Genomic DNA, 20572 nt, shown 5'->3' on the forward strand with positions numbered 1-20572 from the left:
TGTTATAAACTACACAACACCAAATTTTAATGAATTTATTTGTAATAATATACAAGAATATAGTGTGCAAAAATCTCGGGGGGCAACACCATGTAGACGTGTCACAGACTGAAATTTACAGTTGTGATTCTTAAAAAAAGAAGAAAGAAACACAGAGCTGTGGAAAAGCCATGATTGTGAAGGTCACAGCAGAAGCCATCGACAACCTAACGCAGCTGCTCTCGTTTTAGACAGAGGAAAAGTGCAAGTGTTGCACGAAGAGTTAAGTGCAAAGTTTGCCCCCACCGTAAAGATGTCTTATGGCAAAATAAAATATTGTAGAGTATGTGGCAAAGACAAAACACAGAGTTAAAACTACGATGGTGGCAGTATCAACAGCACCATTTTTCTTGAGATAATGCTACCTACTTGTTTCATCCTGTCCTGGGCCATTGTTTCCACCAAAAGTAACAGCTCTCACTAGTGCCAGCTGGTGCAAAGAGATCTCACTTAAGGATACACATTGGATACATGGCAGTCCCGGAAGCAACTCCACAGCTACATTAGACTAGGCTCTCCTTTTTCCACACATTTGGGTAACTTAGTGGCAGCGCTGGGAAGCAGAGGCTGATAATACACTTTGCCATTTGAGAAAAACCAGAAAGTAATATGGTTGTGCAATACATATTAATCAGCAATAAGAATCAATGTACATAAACAGCTGTTATGTATTTTAAAATTCCCGGTTTTGTACATTTTCTTTTAAAAATAAACATTTTTACACATCTCCTTTGCCTCTTCTAAAGTACTGTAGCACCACAGGATATCCATTTTCAAGCCTATATTACCTGATACATATATGAAGTTTGGAAGAAAAAAATAAGGCAATTTGGTTTAAAATGTTGATAGTTTCAGCTTACTTAATGTTCTATTGCAAAAAGCAAATCTGCACTCATATTAGATCATTTCCGACTTGACGGTGCCAGTATTTTATGGTCACACAAAGTCACAACAAATAGTAAGACCTTGATACTGCATCTTCTTGCCATCAAGCAACAGCCATTTTGCAAATGCAGAGTTAACAGGAAAATTCTGGCTTAATGCTGTTGTGATCCCTGAGAAAAGAGAAAAAACAGGTTAGGGGTTACCAGGCAAAGAGGAACTAGACATTATCTTAATGTAGCAAACACTGGTTCTGAAAGCCAGGAGTACTTGTACTCATTGGTCAGTTATTCAGAGGACATCCAAAGCCGCAACAGATGATGTTTCCTCCTGATGACCAAGACTTCATTATCACAGCCTGCAGTCCAGCATCATTACTTGGCAAAGTGATCAAGCTGCAAACATTCTTAGTACACTGAAATGAAGCCATTAATAAAAACCCAACGTATCTCCTGCTCTGAACACTGAGATGTAATAGGTTCTGCCAGTATTGTTACCTTGGCTGGAAGACGCTAAGGACAAAGGCCCTACTACAAGGCAGGGTAAGAAAGTCATCCCTAGAAAGGCCAAGCCATCACCATGTCTTTCAGTTCCACATAAACAGTCCCACTGAGTTCCTTAAGCTCACAGGTGGACATGGGAAGTGACCTCAGTCTCACCATACAATGCCCAAGAGTGCTGTAGAGTAAAAGGAAGTAAATAGTAGTATTTTTCCACAAGGAACTCTTAACAGAAGCTGTCATGATTGATTAGAATAGAATACAGTGAACAGAAAAACAGCTTGTGCCTAGCAGCTGGGAACCCTTCTGCAACAAGGGACTGAAAACTCGGCACCAAATATGTGTAGCAGTAAGAAGTGACTTAGTGCAGGAGCGTTTCTTATTCAGTCTTAAGGCAACATTTGCATATGCTCTTGAGAAAGTAGCCTCATTTACACATGAAAGGATAGGAGTTTGAGGATGAATTCTTAAATCTGTGAAATCCGCAGGATGCTTGATGCTCCTAGCCAGCCATAAAAGGGCTGATAAAAGGACCTGCCATTGCATGCACTTCAGTGGATCTTTCCTTCCAACATACTCTTCCAGTTCAATATGCAGGTTGTCAGAATCTCCTTGTTTTGATGTTACATTAAAAGCACTCATCACCTACTAATACACTGCTGTGCACTCTTAAATACTAAGTGGGCAACAGTTTCTTTCCCTACAGAAGTGTTATCTATTGTATTTATTTTGCAATTAAAACAGAGGAATAAAAGAAAGGGATTAATGGAAAAAAGTTAAATTGCTCCCTCAGTAACTTTATACATGCAGATATAAATTATGAGTAAAGAAAGTAAAGAAAATGCTTTTACTGACTGAATCACAACAGAGAAAGATTTTGTTAAAACTCTGTTTGAGGGGAAGGGACAGATGTAATTCAGGTACCACCTCATAAAGTCAGGTACTTCCGGCGAAAGGTCACATGTCCTCCTGCATTTCACAATCTAAATGCAATGGAATTCATGGAACTCTCATAAAATACTGAGAATACAGACCCTCTCCTGACCCACCTCCTGCCAACTATCTGCAAGGTTACACAACATGGGAGCAGCATGAAGGTTTGGAGAGCTACCATTGTAGCTACTCCACATAAAGAAGACGACTGCTTCACAAACATACCGAATTTGTTCGTTTTCGTTTCCAACAGTCAGGATTCAAACGCTTCTGTTCCTCTGCCAAGGCCTTGGCTTCTAGTGTGTACATCCGTCTTTCTTCGTTTTTCATTTTCTTCCACCTGTCACCAAGTATCACACTTATGGCTCTGCAAGATAAATGTTTACAGTAGGTCAGGACAGGGTGTTAAGAAATACCCTTATTATTTTATCTCAGCACCTAAAAGAAGACAGAAGTTAAACATGGAAATAATGCATACAAAGGAAATCAACTGTATCTTTAAAACCTCTTTTTTTTGAGCAACCATGCTTTTTATTATCTTCTTATACTTCTTGTAACAGTTGAACAGCTGAGACTTCTTGTGTGAGCCAAGCATGGGTCAATGCACATTGTAACATTTCAGAGCACGCACATTTGAACACACAGCAACTGACATAAACCAGCAAAATAGGGATGTTAAAAAAACCAGAACACCACCACCAAATGGTAACTCACATTTGTATTGCTCTACTTTTGTATGAGAAGACTGTGACAGATTTGCTACAAATATGTTCTCTAATAATCAGGGCAATGATCTGAATATGACCTCAGCCAAACAAGTATTTGGTTAACTACAAACCCCCGTGTCTATTTAATAGGCATGTGTAATGTCCTCCACCTTTAACCCAGACTGGGCAGAACACACTGTAAGTTCCCATTTGTGCACAGAAGGAAGCGTTTGTTCTAAAACCCCTGCTATCATTTCCAGAAGCTGAATGAATTGGTTTTTCCACTCCTTATAAAGCTTATGTCTTTGGACAATATTTCCCTGTATTATCATGCCAAATTGCTTAACTGCACTCCCAAATGTTGGATCAATATTCCATTAAAGCTTGAACTCCATCCTTTAGCTGAATGAAAATCTCTAGACAACAGCTCTTTTATCAATGACAATTACTAACCTACTGAGTAGGCATGCTTTGGCTCACATTACAGTCAGTTCTATGGCCAGCTTGGAGACAGAGGTACATACAACTCAGTACTTTATCACATGGAAAAGTTCCTTGCTGGCAGCCAAGCTGTTCAGACTAACAGAATCAAGATCAGTGCTATCAACCATTTCCATAGCATTTTACATACAGCAGTTCTGAAGACTTTTCTGCAACATAACAAGAAAAGGGAATTTAATCCTGCAACACCACTGTTTGGGCTTCCACAAGCTGCAGAGTACTTGGGGAGCACAGAAAAGGACCCTGTGGGGACCGCCATTAAGCCTATGCTGTCACATGCTCTGGTGACTCCTTAGCTCTAAACTGCTGAATGTTGCAACCACATCCTATCCATTTGCACAGCCTGTCTCTTCAGCAATGGAATTTCTGGGTTTCTATCCAAATTAAGAACCAGTGACTTTGGTCTGTCAGAAGTAAACACACAGAGGTTTAACTAGCTGATGTGGCAGTATCCAGGGGCAAATCAACAGCCCCAGAAACCTGTCTGGTTTTGGTCACCAGTTTGTACTGGATCACTCATACCCCCAGGAGAGAACAAAATAACCCAGAGAAAGCAAGTTTCCTGAAAAAGCCATTGCATTTCCAAACAAACACAATAGGAAATCTCTGTATTTCAAATTAAAAAACATGTGCTTTATACCACTGGAGGAAAAAAATGCACTGAGGCACTGAAAGTCAGTACACCTCTGTAAGTTTCAAATGCTTGAAAAATCTAATAGAGACAAAACCTCCACTTCTCTACAGAAACAGTTCAATGAGAGAACCATAGATACTGAAAACATGTTGAGAAATTTCCTGACGTAACAGAGACCTAATTCTTCTGACCAGAAACAAGTGAGAACAAAGTCACCCTACTGCACTGTTGCCTTTGGTGTCCTTCACCTCATCAGAACGTTGCAGTGCTCTGCATACTGCCTTTGTGCTCTTAAAGTGCTGTAAGATACCTGACAATATTTTAGCAAGAGATTAGCATGCAGGATGCAACCCCTTATACTGCGATTCACTCAAAAGAAATTGTCAAACTGTATCTGAGAATGCCCCAAGTTTAGTAAGTAATAATGAGTGCTGTTCTTGGTTCAGATGATTTTCTTCATCTTCAGCATGTATGCTACTCATGTTATTCAAAGTATTTCTGAATGCACAATCAAGTTCACCTGCAGTTACAGTGATAATCTATAAGAAACAAGTGCCACCCTAACATAGTATCTCAAGTACAGTCCTGCAGTCCACAGTATGCTTGAGCATCACGTGAATGCTGACTTGCACGGAGTGTTTACAGCTATCTTGTTGACATGGCTTGAGCTACTTTGTCTCAGAACAAATGGCTTAACTCTGTCCTTTCTTTCATGCACAAGGAAAGTAACTGTAGCAAACACAAGAGTTCCAGTGCACAGCAAGGGGCACTACATGCAACCAACCCTTACTTGGCAATCTGAAAATGGCACATACATATTTACATTGAAAAAAAACCAAAACATAAGAGTTACCTCTGAACAGATGAATGCCCCAGCAATGCTTAAATGACAGTAGCTGAATGCCTGTCAAATCAGTGATCACGAACTCTTACCATCTCTTACGTATTTGCCAAGAAACTGCCTCCAAACAGCACATGAGCAGTGCACACTGATGCATGCTTCTAACTCTGTTATCACTTTCCTTCAAAGTAAACCTGCTCACTGAAATATTTGACTTATTATCATATCCATCTAGCTGCAGCTCCTGTTCACTGCATCCATTTGAAATCAACATTTTAAATTAAATACATAACCATCATGAACTTCCCTAGCTGACTTTCTGTTCCAGTTCTCACTGGTAGTTGAAATTGATTTAAAGGCAGCAGATGTGCTTCACTGGAATTACTGTAAATGCAGCAGAACACGCAAGACTGGTCAGGATTTAAGGCTGTATCATTTGCATGGTAGCATTTTATTTCTCAGCACCACCTACAGCCTCCTTACTAGAGCATTATAAAACAGGCAAAACCCTCTCAAAGCCCTGTCACCTTTAGCTTTTACTAAATTCAGTACTACAATTTTTCTGTGACAATTTTTACTATACCATTTTTCATAATGTTATATACGTTAAAAATCTGATTATAAGATCAGTGCACGTTCATGCATTTTAGTTTATACTTGTGCACAAACAGAACAGAACATTAGGATTATTTCAAATACATATAATGGAGACCTCTATCAAAAACGAGTGTAGACATGAACCTGCAGATAGGTAAAACCCAAATGAACAAACCAACACAGAACCCTCCTACAAACACACGCTCACATGACTCTTCTTGCAAGTTTCAGCAGACTGCTGAATGCCTTTAGTACACTGCCAAATTTGGCAATGTACTATTTGGATGAAGAGCTTTCAGATACCCCAACAATCGGTACTGTCAGTATGATATACAGAGAAAAAAGTATAGTAACTTCACTGAACGATTTGCAGACTCACTCAGAAGAATCAGAAATTTCCTTTTTCCATTACTGTACATGAGCAGAGAGCTTGGTAGTTTTCCCCCATGAAGATTTCTTATCAGTGTAAACAAAGACTGCTGCTTATTTGTGACTCTGCTGTGCACATATATACAAATGTCAGTTGCTTTACCCAAATGCTTTCTCAGAAGGTAAGTTTGCCCAAAATGGTTTATGTCAGATCTGCTGAGCACTGCACGTTTAAAGTCCGCCTATAAACAAATTTTTGTGTCAGCACCTTTCAAAAAATGGTTCTTGAAACAAAACACACAAATTTTATTTCTATACAAAATTCAGTCCACTTAAATTGAAAGGTGGGACACAGATACTCTGCTAGCTCACCAGTGATAACAAAACTACAATTTCAGACCATTACCTGTTGTCTTTCCCTGGATACATCTGAGTATATTCAACTCTGTACTTTTTGGCAAAAAGCATGAAGGCATTCATTGGTCTTTTGCACTTGTTTGGAGAAGTGGCACTCACAGTACTTGCAGTCCCTGAGCTGTGGCTTTTGCCAGCTTTGCTGCACAAAGAATTGGAGGAAAGCTGAGACGATGCAGTAGACGCACAGTTTTTACTACTGCATTCTGATCTCTCAGTATCTTGGTGGTTTGATCCTCCACAAGATAGAGAAGCGCGACGCTGGCGAGCCATGCTGCTTAGCACATAAACTGCAGAGGAATCCATTGGTGTAAAATCATAGCTACAAGAAAAAGAGATCATAAAATGGCCAATTAATTGTCATGTAAAATCCCTACACAGCTGTTCATTCTTCATCTATGCTACATTTCTAATGTTCTGGTCTCTTTTGTGTAACAAGGGTTTGTGCCTGATGCAGATGTCAGTATGAAAAACAAACATTGTAATTATACATGGTCTTCAAATTTCACCCTCTTTTGAAGTAAGGTTTTTTTCCTTTATGCTTCTATCCTTATGATAAATCACATCTGGTCAGTGAATGACAGGTACTGAAAGGGACAACTGATGTCAGAAGAATAAGCATTAAGGTCCCTTGCAAATATGTGTTAATTACAAATATGAAAACACTGTATTAAAATATATTATATATATACACACACTATTATACAAATAACCTCTCTAGGCAGTTCAATGCACATTATTTTAAAGACAAACATTCCACTGAAATTAAAATACTGTTTAGAGACCCATGATGTTGCAAACTATTTGATTCAAACTTGACAAATGTCTGCCCTCTAGTGACCAAAATGTGAGATCCATTGGTATTTCAACAGTGTGGATGAGTTTAAACCTCCAAATTCCATAAACTGATGTAATTGTTGGTTGACCAACAACTGCAATTAACCTCTAGCCACTACAGAAGAAGTTCAGTTCCACAGACTTATCATCTCCAGATATGAGCATATCAGTCTGGGAAACATGGGCTATACCGTCTTTACCTTGCTGAATGGGGAAACCACACTTGTAAAGGTATCACTCGACCATAAATCTAAAACACTAAGTTACCACCACAACCCCAAGGCTCTGCTTACTCACTGGTCAATGTGGCTCTAGTTGTTATGGGAAAAAATTAAGAGTTTTCAAAAGCTTTTTTGCAAATACAGAATAGGAACTGCTAGCAAGGCAATATGCCAAGTGGCAGTCCAGCCCCCATCAGCAAAGGAAGCTCCTTCATGTGGAGCAGAACCTAAACAAGGGTGGTGCCTGAAGTGCTGCCTCCTAAAACCCTTAGAAAAACAACAAAGAAGGGATGATGTGAACAATCTTGGAGGAGGTTCACAAGATAATGAAAAAGGACCTCTCTGTTCTACAAACAGTCCCAGCACAATTCCTATCAACAGGGTTTTGAATTCTTCTGTCCCGCTAACCATAGCTGCTGCCACATCCTCCTTTCTCAGTGACTTGCTCCCTTCTGTCCAGGAAGAGAAACAAGGAATTTGAAGTGCCCAGACAGTATGTAGCTGGGCTGCAGGATGAGTAAGAGAGACAAGACAAATCTCTTCCTCAAGGTGTAAATATGGGAGTTAGTAAGAAGTTAAAAAGCAGACAGCAGACAAGTGAAGACAAGCAATCTCAAATCACTCTCTATGCCAGACCAAAATCATACAAGAACTCCTAGGGCTTGAACAGCAAACAGCATTTTCAATTAGCTTTTTCCATCATAAAAAAATCCCAAATGAACCAAACCCAACTGGACTAAAAACAGATGTTAAAAGGAACTAACATCACAGAAGATGGATTCCACTAAACACAGAAATCTCAGACTAGTATAGAAAAATACTGTTTCCCATAGAATCCCAGAACACTTTATGTTGGACAGCACCTCTGAAGGCTATCTGGTTAAATCTCTTGCTCAAAGCAAGGCAAACCTCAAAGCTAATCAAATGTTGAAGTTAGGTAAGTTTGCTATACTAGAAAAGAATCATAAAAAGCAGAAAATACAGAAATACTAAGAACTTATTATTGAAGTACTGTACTCTAAAGCCACAGGACATCCATTTATTACTAAGAAACACCTCAGGTAATTCAGATATACAGCTGCACATGAAGTACAAGTTAATAGCTCACTCTTGGGGGAAAACTGCACTAGGCTTTTCAAACACAACCTGCCTTATAAATTCTTCAGAATGTATACAGATTTGTATTTTTACTGCTTTACCAAATCTGTGTTAAACTATCATAAAAAGGGGCTAAAAAGTGATTTCACCACAAGGCATTACTTTGCTGTTTATCAGAGCACATAATTACACACCGTTCCTAGCATTTCATTTTTATTTTTCCCTCTTGTTTAGCTTGTATTACCAGAAGTACTCTCTTTTTGTTCCACACAATGCTTCAAATTCTTGTAGACTTAAGGTGCCTACTCATTAAATACAAGAACCACTGAAGCCACTTTATCCAAAAATTACCTTTTAAATGTATCAAAAACACCTGAATCATCAAAGTTAATGGCATCAGGGTGTCCAGGAGGTAGACACAGATCTCCAAGATGCATTTCACAGCATGGAATGCCATGCTGTACCACAGTCAAGCTTGGATAAAAAGATGACCAACCTGAAGTGGTAAAGAGTTAAATTAGACAAAAGGGCAGACAATCTCTCTAGGTCTTAACTGGAGCAATCTTATCTCTCTAAATGGTATAGGTTTATAAAAATGCCCTGATGGAATTTCCTTCACCCGGAAGAAAAACCGGAAACACTTACTCAGGGAATTCTTATCGCAAATACTTTATCTCATAAAATCTCATTCAAGCATAAGTGGTAATCAAAACCTGGAAACTTTCATCATGAGAAGTTCCACGTTTAACAAGTGAGAAAAAACCTCCCTTGTTTGCATCCTTCCTTTCTCCCCCCCAATTTATCAGCTTTCCTGAGCTCCATTTACATACATGACCAGGTTTTTCCTTAAGAAATATGCAGTATTTCTGTAGCTTTACAGCTTTCTTCAAATTCTGGATTTCTTTACAAGGATAGTAAACTGATTCTACAACACTGCTTCTATCGATTTCTTCAACAACATGGGGCATCAATAAAATCTGCAACCACTTGCTAAGAGTACTGTAATACATAACCAAGTGTATTTGTAGCATTTCATACCTTTATTTTTAACATAAAAAGGATGATCAAGTCTGCATTCTACTGTGAGCAAGCCATCTTCCACTGTGCCAGGGTCAAAAGTCAGCTTTAGCACTGACTCACCAAAGGAAACGCTTTCTTCATGAGAAATCAACTTCAAACCATCAGAACCATATCCCTGTAAACACACATACAATTCAGAATTTTTCCCCTAGAGGAAACACATACTGTGTATACTGCAGGTGCATACTCATCATCTTACATTACTTTAGAAGTACCAACATTGTAAGTGCCCTCTGTACAAATTAATAAAGGCAATGTAACATTTAAAATACACCTAAATTAATTGAGTTCAATTGCTTTATAGCACAACAGTCAAATAGTACAGTGATCTACTCTAGTTTAATATAAACCCATCTTCCTGAGACAGTAATTAAAGGCACTGGGGTAACACAAGAAACTAAACATTTGCTGCAAGTACTGGGATCAATTTGTTAAAACTAACAGCTACCTTGTAAGGACTCTCTGGGAGATTTTCCTCTTTTCCACCGCTTTCAGATCTTGCAAAATCCTCAACATCCTGCCATTCATTATTGTGTCCTTTGTGAAAGCACAGGCGAGAGCCTAATGGATTTTTTGAACACCCAAAGCATTAGTCTTATGTAAAAAAGTATCAACAACAAAACAACAAAAAAAGGAAAAACAAACAAACAAAACCCACCCACACCAAAAAGACAAGAGAAGACAAGTACTTGTTTGATGAAACATGTTATTTTACCTTTCAGAAAACAATGCCAAACAGTTGAGGGCCAGGAATGGCACCATCCTAAATCATCATCATCTGAAAGTGATGACATGCAGAAAATGCCAGATTCTGATTCACTATTCACCTATTAAAAAAACCAAAATGGTGTTGCTATTTTACCATGGAAGATTTTAGGGCTGGTCTCAAGTTTTCAGACACATGCGCTAATTTGCATCTACGTCATCATTTTGCCTTCAATATGAGTAAGAATGTTACAGGAAGGCAAAAATCAAAGAATGTGATGTGACTGGAGTATTTTGATCACATGCGCTATCCCGAGTCTCATTTCACATCTACAGAGTATCTAAAGCTTAGGTACAAGCATTTGACAAGTTCTCATCACTTGGTGATCCCCAGAGCCATTCAAAGCACACATTAGTCTACAGTTAAATTACTGGAAAACTGTAAGGACACGTCAGGTCTACATAGATCACTGGGAAAAAGTCCATCATGTCTTTTAGCAGACATGTTTCAGACACAAATTAATATACAGGAAATGAAAAAGCAGGCCTGACAGGTTTGGCATATCTAAAGGCTTGCAGCGCAACTGAGGAAGCATGGTCTCGGCAATCAGGTAGTGAGCTGGATTGTGAACGGGTGGAAGGAAGTAAGTCAGAGAGTTGTGGTCAATGGGACGGAGTCTAGTTGAACACCTCTATCTAGTGGACTCCCTCAGTGGTTGGTAATGGGATCAGTGCTGTTCAATATACCCATCAATGACCTGGATGAGAACAGAGGGCACTGTCAGCAACCTTGCCAATGACTCAAAACTGGGAGGAGTGACTGACACACCAGAAGGTTGTGCTGCCATTCAGCAAGACTTGGATAGGCTGGAGAATTGGGTGGGGATAAATTTAATGAAATACAACAAGCGTAGTCTTGCATCATGTACCAGTTCAGGCTGGGGGCTGATCTGTTGGGAGAGCACCACTGGGGAAAAGGACCTTAGAGTCCTGGTGGACAACAGGATGACCATGAGCCAGCAATATGCCCTTGGGGCCAAGAAGGCCAATGGCATGCTGGGGGGTGGCACAGAGCCAAAAAGATGATTAATGGAGTGGAGTATCTCCCTTACAAGGAAAGGCTGAGGCAGCTTGGTCCCTAGCTTGGTGAAGAGGAGACTGAGGGGTGACCTCACTAATGTGTATAAATATGTGAAGGGTGAGTGTTGGGAGGATGGAGCCAGGCTCTTCTCAGTGATGTTTAATGATAGGACAACGGGCAACAGGTGCAAGATGGAGCACTAGAGGCTCCATGTAAACATAAGGAAAAACTTTTTCACTGTGAGGGTGGACAGAGAACTGAAACACGCTGCCCCAAGCAGTCGTGGAGTCTCCTTCACTGAAGGCATTTAAAGCCTGCCTGGATGTGTTCCTGTGTGACCTGCTCTAGGTAATTCTGTTCAAGCAGAGGGGTTAGACTAGATGGTCTGTCAAGGTCTGTGATTCTGTGAAAAGAAGATGGTTCCTTATTTCAAGGCAACAGACAAAAAATTGTATTACAGTAAAGCTTGCTACAGAAGGAATCAGAGGAAAAGCAGAGCTTTCTTAGAACGTGGTATCTTCACAAAAATGTGGACTCTATAATGCAGCACTACAATCCTACTGCACTGGCTAAAATAAGAAGTAACAGAAAATCTGTAGTAAATAGAAATGGTATTAAAACTAAACAGAATAATATTTCATTTTAGACTAGTTTCTATTTAAAAAAACCTTAATCCATTACTCGTGCATCTTTATTTACTTCAGGAATGTTTCAGAAGCACTCACCCTTTCGTGTCTGACTGGTGTTTCATCCAAATCATTCTTGGAGAGGTTAGGATCATTCTTTGAGGATCCTGGTGGAGGACGTGCATAGGAATGTAAACTTTTGCTTGTAGCTATTATGTGAACAGGAGATGATCTACAACAGAAAAGTGTATTTTAAAGTTTCTCAGATTAAGATAAGGCTATGCTGCCATTACTCTAGAATGCTTTTATTTAACAAATACTTCTCTTTGCATGAGCTACAAACAAAACTTCCCAAACAGCAGTATGCAAAAGGGATGATTAAAGGGTACAAGCTCAGGCAAAGGCAGTATTTAGCACAACTCCTGCATGACTTCTACACATCACCCCAATGACAGTACTGCCACCATGCCAGCAGCTCCTTGTCACAATGCTAAAGTTTTTACAAATACCTTAAGCAGAATACCCTATTCTTACATAAGCACATCAGCTATGTCCTGATGATTAAATCCCACCTATACTGTTTTCTTACTATAAACCCAAGACCAAATCTGTACAATAGAAGGTGGAGCCCAGGAATGTCTAAGACCTATCACTGCTTCCCAGAGCCTTATAGAATTTCCAGATCTCAAATCTGAAACAGTATCAATAAGAAACACAGCACATTAGCTCTTAGAAAAGAAAATAAAAAATTGAAGGGTAATGCACTAGTAAGTATTAAGAATTCAATGTAACAAATTCATCCTATTTTTTCATCTGCTGCTTCACAATAGGTAAATGCCCACAATTTCTGAGCTTTCTGTGGTTAGGCAATGTCCTTATGCCATCCTAACTCATTCACAGCTGTCAATTAAGCAGCTCTTGCAAGAGGCTCTGAAATGAGTCCTGTACTCTCTCGCACAGGAAAAACATAAAAGTTACTATATGGAAAAGATCAAAACCAGGGTTCCAGTTCACAGTCAGGTGGGAAGACTGAGTGAAGGAAATGTTTCTGGAAACATAACATTACAGATTTTAAGAGTTCAAAACTGAAATGAATGTCAGTACCTGTTATAAAAGGAGCACTGCATCAAAGGACTTTGTGGACTTGTGGCTATATTTGCTAGTTCTGTCAACCAGTTCACACCATTCTCACAAGAATAAGCACTTTCTGAATTACTGTTTGAGGTATGTTGGTTCCACGAAGGTCTTGAACACTCCTGATGTGAAACATCAGCACCAAGCTGAAAAAGTGCAGGTGGGGTAGAATCTGTCTGCACAGCCTGTAGCTCAGGAAGATCATCTACAAACAAATGCACAAATTATCATTGTTATACCCACTGATAAACTCTAGCCAGACACCAAATCTTGTAAATAAAAATCAAAAAGGAAACCTAACAAGGTAGTTATATTTTCTCATACCACAATTACCAACATTTCACAAACCCTATTCATAATACTGAAAATGGCCACAGAAATTACCACATCTCTAGTCTATCACACATTCAAACAAGCAGCTTAAGAAAAACATTAAGTAACAAGTAATTCTGGCTTTAAATTTTTTACCAAACTGACTAGTTTACACAGAACTGTACTGCAGAATTATGCAAAGTAGCAACATACTTTACTGAAATACTAACATAGTCAACAAAAGGCTACTAAATTAATCTGTCCTAGCAGGTATGAACCTAAAAACTGTCAACGCCAGGGGCTGTACAAGTGTAAAAGTTTTTCGTATTTCCATCAGGGAAACAGAATTAAGTAACTCAGAAGTCAAGAAATCTGTGTATACAGCCCAGTAGGGGTGAATTTCTATCAACAACTTCCACATTTCACAGGTGTGTATTACACAGAACAGCAGAAGAGAGCTCAGCTTGTTAAGGGAAGTCTGTGTTACATGTTATTGTGTAACTGGGTATTGTTATTCTCAATCATTCCATGACTTCAGATAAATGTGTTAAATATTTCATTGATTATACCAATACTCTCTAAGCACACGCTATTTTTCCTCAATATATGAGAACTGAAGTTAAATATTCCTTTAGCCCAGACTCTCTATTTGCAGCTCATCTGAAGGAGCAGAATTTTCCTTAAGGAGGAGCTCTTGAGCTTTCTGTAAGTTTGTTATTCTTGAGCCAAAAAACACCTCTCTGGAGATCCTGTGTATAAACCTGTAGCTCTCAGTTCAAGAGCACATCTAAGTCAACAGGCCAGTGTGTCAGAACTAGAAATGGGTTAAAGGTAAAAGTGACTGCAAAGCAAGACCTTCAGATGTCACAATGCACTGTCATAACCACTGCCCTACTCAGATTTAAAAAATCAATAATCTCACTTAGCCAACTTCCAGTAATTTCACTACAAGAAAACTGTAGCTTCATCCACAGAAGTTATGTTATTTACCAAGTTCCATGTGTTCATCACAGGATGCATATCCAGGAGAAGAAGGAAGGTTTTCATTACACTTCAGCAACTCCAGTGACTCGTTCATCCCTGAAGTTCTTTTGTCCACTACCAGAAGGAGTTTTTGAACTGCATTAGGCATCTGATTTGTCTTCACTTCCCACACCATGTTAGGATGCTCCAAAGTATCTGACTTCAAAGAGACAGATGTTAAAATTTGTACATAAATAAGATGGTTAAGTTGCATTTGACAAGCTACTTCATTACCACAACCCTAAATCCTGTTGAGAACCACTGCATAATTTATCTTGAATGAGACATCTAGAGATGATCTGGTACAATCCCTGCAGAAAGCAGAGTCAATTCTCAAGTCAGATGAGGCAGTTTGGGGCCCTGGCCTTTTAAGTTTCTAGTATTTTGAATGACAGTGATTCCCTACCATTTCTCAGGAATCTGTTTCAGTGCTGTAAAGAAGTTGTTCCCCAAATGTGGCTTGAACTTCACTTTCCTTAGCCTGTTGCCTCCAAGAATCTGAGGTCATCTCCTCAATTATCACTCAAGCCAAGGTAAACAGTGTTGGTACCCTGAACCACACAGCCTGTCACAGAAGGCAACTGGATGAGTCAGTCTGATGAGATCTGCCTTTGGTTAATCCATTTGGACTATACTCTATCTTGCCTTATAAGAGTCAGGGCAGGGCTGTCAGAACCTGCTCCACAATATCCCTAAAGGATACAGTTAGGCTGACCAACCCATAGTTTCCACACATCCTCCTCCTTCAAGCCAGGCATGACATCTTTTTTCCAGTTATTTGGAGCCCTCTTGCCACCAAATCCACTGCCTTTTGGAGACCATCCTCACAGTGACACTGGCCAGCTGCCATGACACGTCCCACAGAGTCTCACCAACTTGCACGTGCGTGGCTGGCTCACAGAACTGGCCTGCCCTAACTTGCTCTTCATCTACTGCAGACAAGTACCATCTTCCTCTGTCAGACGTGTGTTACAAGGCCCAGGGACTTGAGGAACCCATCAAGAGGCCTTGCAAACGAAGAGCAAAGGTGTCATCCTCCACCTTTTGATGTAAGATCTCCTACACCATTTAGTATCAGGTCCACGCTTTCCCTAGTTACCCTTTCACCATTGGTCTATCTGCAGAAGCCTTTTTCACTGCCCTTCACATGCCTTAGTAATCTTAACCCTAGATAACATCTCAAACACATTTGACTACTAACATCCTTAACTGTGTTGTAAATGGAAGGAAAAAGAAGCCTCTGCTAGCAAATTTAATTTCCCTAAATCCCAGTATTGTAGCATTTATATCACAAGAAATACTTTAAATAATCTTCACCAGTTGGAACTGTGGGATTGCTCTACATAACCACTGTCTCTACAAAATGAACAACAAGGTTATCCAGTCTTCAGTAATTTGGTTATCTACTGTTCTTTTCAGATGACAATGATGAATTAAAGCTACCTGACTACCTTGTACTTTAATGCACACTCATGAGTCCCTCACAAAACAGCTGAAAAAGCATCTTAGTAAGACAGAAAATCTGCAAAGCCAACCATATGCATGGCCACTAAGTAGTTATGCAACACATTAGAGAAATAAACAGCTAAGAACACCCTAATACTCCAATCATCCCTGAAGTTCCCTAAATGCAGTTATCTGATAATAATGAAAACAAACTAGCTTTATTTTAATGAACTGTAAAAATGTGTTGTGTGTATACAGCCCACATTAACAATATTCCACATTTTTACTCATTCTATGAAGCTTTTGTTTATTTTGCTGCTTGTCCTATACACAATGTAGTTAACAAAGTATTTGGAGACATAATCCTCTGAATTACATACTGACCCCATCAGAATAGGCCTGATCTAAGCTGTCATTTTTTTTTAAATTGAAACAGTCTAACATTCTCATCTCCTAATCTTTCAAATACTCACAAAACACACATACACTTACATTCCTAACGTACAAAGACGCTTGATTCTTCTCAAATAGCATGACTACAAAAGCAACAATGATGCAATTCTGATTTTAAGGGGTGAAGATGGAAGGTAAATAAGAATATAAGAATTAAATAATCAATGGCATACACATTTCACCTCTAAGAAGCATCTTTAATGCAAATTATTCCTCTATTGCCCATGAGAGACAGTAAAATTATGTAACACCCCAAAAGCAGAAAGCTCCATTTCTGAACAGAAATACCAAAACTCAGTAGTACAGGTCAGGACCTTGATTATCTCCCAAGTCTGAAACGCCACTCCTTATTTTTCTGGCTTTTTTATGCCTTTCCTTTCTCCCCCTCTGCTTTACTTCCTCCCCCCACATCTTGTTTTTCTCCTTCTTTTTCCTTCTCTCTCTTCCATTCCCGTTCTTCTGCCAAAATGAACAAGCTAACTTACTGAGGGAATGCCACCTTCACTTTCCTTCCAGCGGGCTGCCAAGATCTGAAAGTACCTCTCCTTGTATCCCAACAGGTGAGCGATAAGGTACAGATAAAACACACTAGTCTGACAAAATACTTGTTTGAGAAATGAAGTATTTTCTAGGAGTCTCTCTATACTACAGCTAGCACTGTGCCAAAAAAAAATTAATAATCCTCCAACAATTAAAAAAAAAAAAAAAGAGGAAAAAAAGTGCCAAACTTTCTTTTTTTTATAATACTTGATTAAAGCCCACTTTGGACATTATGTGCTTCTCTTACCCTCACTCTTTCAATGTTCTGGGACACAAGGAAGAATGGTCATTAATTACCTCATGAAGATTTTTTAGGTTTTTTTTATTTGACATCATGTTCAAAACTTGTTACAACAGATGTCTTCTTAAAACTATGCTTCGCAGGATCATAATGACTGCCATTTTCTTTAGTGGCTAAATTATTTATGACTGGGTGCTTCAAAATATGTAAATCTGTGACGATGAAACGACGTCGGTATTAACTAAAAGCTTATTAGCTAAGCCACATCTACTTTTGAGGGACAAAAATATATTTAGGACAAAAATAAAGACTGGCTGAGAAGAGATTCAGCAGCAACCGGGCAGCATCCACCCAAACCACACTGTGCAGGAATGCCTGGTTGGAAGTGCTTCCCATGACTCTCCTTCTGGTATTTTCCTTCCTTCCCCCAACCTACTGCCGAATTTTCAGGCCAAGTGTATGCCTGCAGCAACTCACTGGATAGAGTTTTAATATGGAGTACAGTTTCGGAGTACAACTTCGGACTGCAGCTTCGCCAAGTAAAACACAACATACCGGCAAGACTGGATCTACACCACAGACTTACTGGCACAGCTGCTTTGATCAAGGATTCTCGCTTCACATCCCCAACTCGCACAGCTGTGCCAGAAAAACGCTGCAGAGGCAGAGCCTCAGAGGAGCACAGAACATGATTCATGATGTTTTCGCACAGACGACCTTTTAGCACTGCACAGGACGAACCACAGATTTTACCCAACTCCACTGGGCGTCTTTCCCCTTCCACCCTCGCCCAGGGGGGGCGCAGAGGAAGCACTGCCCTCCCCACACCGTTTAACCACCCGTCGCAGAACAAACTGTACTTCGATTACATAAGGGAGGTATTTACAGCAGAGTTAGAGGCGCGTGAGCACGCGTCAGTACGTGATCCCCGGAGAGCGGCCGGCTACCACCTGGGAGGCCGAAAAGGAGCGCCGTCCGCCAGAGCCCCTTCCGTAGCGCACCCCAGCCACCGGGCAGCCCCCAGGCCTGCCGTCTGGCCGAGGCCGCGCCCGGAGCGCACTCCCTCCCCCCCCACCCGTCATGTGATCCCCGCCTGGACGCTGCCCTTGTTTATAAACTTCTGCCGGCACCGCGCATGCGCGCAAGGCCCCATTCATTCTCAACTGCGTAACAGCTCGGACTCTTTGGGAGGGCAGACGTCGGGGGCGCCTCCTCGAACCCCAACGCCCGCCGCTACGTCCCGGCCAAGGACGCTCAACCGTCCTCGCGAGGGGCCCACTCGGCTCCAAGCTTCCCCCAGACTCCTTCCCCAAACAGCCGCTACTCCCCACGGCGGCGCAGAGCGCCCTCGCTCCCACAGACTGGGGCGGGCGTGCGCTCCCCGGAGAAAAAAAAAAAAATAATGGGGGGAAAGCCACTCTGTTTCGTTTGCTTTCGTGGTCTGCCGCCACCGAAAGGCCCCAAGCGGAGCCAGCGTCCCCACACAACCCGGGGGATTTGGCCCGGCAGTGTGGGAGGGTGGCGGCTCCGTCGGGCCGCTGAGAGAAAGCGCCCAGTAAACAATGTACAAGCTCCCACTGCTGCTGACAGAAGCCAGCAGCTTCCTCAAGTAGGTCCGCGGCCGCTGTCGCTCCCCTCCAGCCCGGCGGACCCCGTCCCTCCCCCGCCGGGGCCTCGCAGACCCCGAAAAGCGGCAGCTCCAAACTTTGTAACACTTACCAAACCCGTCGCCATTACCAAATTACCCTCGTCTTCCCCCCCCCCCCCCCTCCTCACAATGAAGGCCCGCCCGAGTATGACGGTAAGTCGGTCGCCGACTGGTCGAAGACGACGTTCCTCAAGCCAGCGCCGCGTCCTATTGGATGCTTGGCCTGCTCATCACGAATCCGCCCGAAGGGCGGACATGTTTTGACTCTCCTGGGCAGTAGATTGCACCGCACTGCACGTCAATCACCTCCAGGCAGAGCCTCGATTGGCCAATTCCTCCTCCGGCTAGGCAATAGCCGTTCTGGGAGCTGTAGTCATCGCAGAGGCCGCTGCCTGTCAGCTTCGCCGCGATAAGACGACAGCCCCCAGGATGCCCCGCGCGCGTTCGGCTGATAGTAAACAAGAATCATAGGGACACGTGTACCCTCGCCGCTGGTGGGGCCTGCGCTGTTGGGGGCGGGCGGCGATGAGGCTGGCGGCCGGTCAGACACTGCCCGACCTGGTGCTGCCCGGAGGGAGGCAGGAGAGGAGAGGCCGCTTCGGTCTCCTGCAGCAGGAATGCGCTTGTTGGCTTCCGCACGGGCCCCGAGAGGGCGGAGGGGATGACTCAAGGCGTCAGCGCGGAAACGGTGACTGGATCTCATGTAACGATCACCAGGTGCCCGGTACCTTTGGTGATTTACCACCATTAATTAGCGCTCCGGCACGCTGTTACGAAACGCGCCCTACTCGCATTTCACCAAATAAAGATTGTGGTGTGCTGAGGTTAAGGGAAGTTGCTAAAGGTCAGAGAATGAGTCAGCAACTGCGCTTGGTCTCACTCCAGCCTCTTTCCCCATTTTCGTTTCATAAAATGACAGTGGGGTAGCTCTAGTTCAAAATTAAAGTTGGCAGGGAAAAGAGTTGATTTTTTTGTTGTTGTTTTCTGTGGGGTTGTTTTTACATTCCATGCTGGTTTATCAGACCATTAGTGTCTTCCAGACATTCTCAAACGTTTATTGCCAGAAGAAGAACCTGAGTTTAGACTACAGATACTTTGAGATTTCCCCCCTGGAAAATTTTAGAGGTAAGAACAGACTCCTGCTCTCCTAAGGCCATAAAACAGATTTGATACAAAGCAAACACACGCATAATCATCAATAGGGTTTTAGAAACGGGGAGATTTCAAGATTTTGCAACTCTTGGGATTTTTTCCAAGAAAAACATTTCTTCCTTATCCTGTTTTCAACATCATCACAATCACATGAATGTGTCCTAAATCCTGTATCATGGCTTTTGTTGCAACAGTTTTGACTTACAGGCATGCTAACACAGTTGTGCAAAACAAAAAAAAAGAGGCCGAAAAAGCAACAACTGAAAATTTTAACAGTTAAGTAGAAGTGGATCTCTATTTAGAGCTCTCTGCCAGCTGTGCCTCATCAAAGGCACTGGTAGTGGCCACTAGAGGGGATGCTGGGTTTGTTGTTTCTACAGATCTACAAGCATAATGCAATTTAAAAGGGGGGGGGGGGAATACACACCCTGAAATTGTACTTGGCATCAAAAGATCCTCAGTATGCTTGGCACATCAGTTTAAGGTTTGGCCTTTCCAAGAAGTAATAGTTTGCTGGGTAGTAAAGTCATTGCCATCTCTAGGCATTCCTTTCAAAAC

General features: G+C 41.5%; 1 protein-coding gene across 2 annotated transcripts; it reads right to left on the reverse strand.

Moving 5' to 3' along the window:
* Positions 1-21: 21 nt before the first annotated feature.
* On the reverse strand, positions 22-18976 carry HBP1 (HMG-box transcription factor 1). Of its 2 annotated transcripts, none has more exons than XM_054178512.1 (11): positions 18934-18976; positions 14502-14694; positions 13170-13404; positions 12165-12297; positions 10369-10480; positions 10102-10214; positions 9612-9768; positions 8925-9069; positions 6410-6739; positions 2580-2721; positions 22-1094 (listed from the first exon to the last, which is right to left on the reverse strand). In XM_054178512.1, the coding sequence occupies exons 1-11, from the start codon at positions 18946-18948 to the stop codon at positions 1077-1079; spliced, it is 1593 nt and encodes a 530-aa protein (XP_054034487.1). In that variant the 5' UTR covers positions 18949-18976; the 3' UTR covers positions 22-1076. The 2 variants fall into 2 exon arrangements, with proteins under 2 accessions (XP_054034487.1, XP_054034486.1); XM_054178511.1 differs by lacking the exon at positions 18934-18976 and adding an exon at positions 17801-18023.
* Between the last annotated feature and the right edge of the window lie 1596 nt (positions 18977-20572).

The sequence above is a fragment of the Dryobates pubescens genome, chromosome Z (genome assembly GCF_014839835.1).
Source record: "Dryobates pubescens isolate bDryPub1 chromosome Z, bDryPub1.pri, whole genome shotgun sequence".
Classification (NCBI taxonomy): Eukaryota; Metazoa; Chordata; class Aves; order Piciformes; family Picidae; genus Dryobates; species Dryobates pubescens.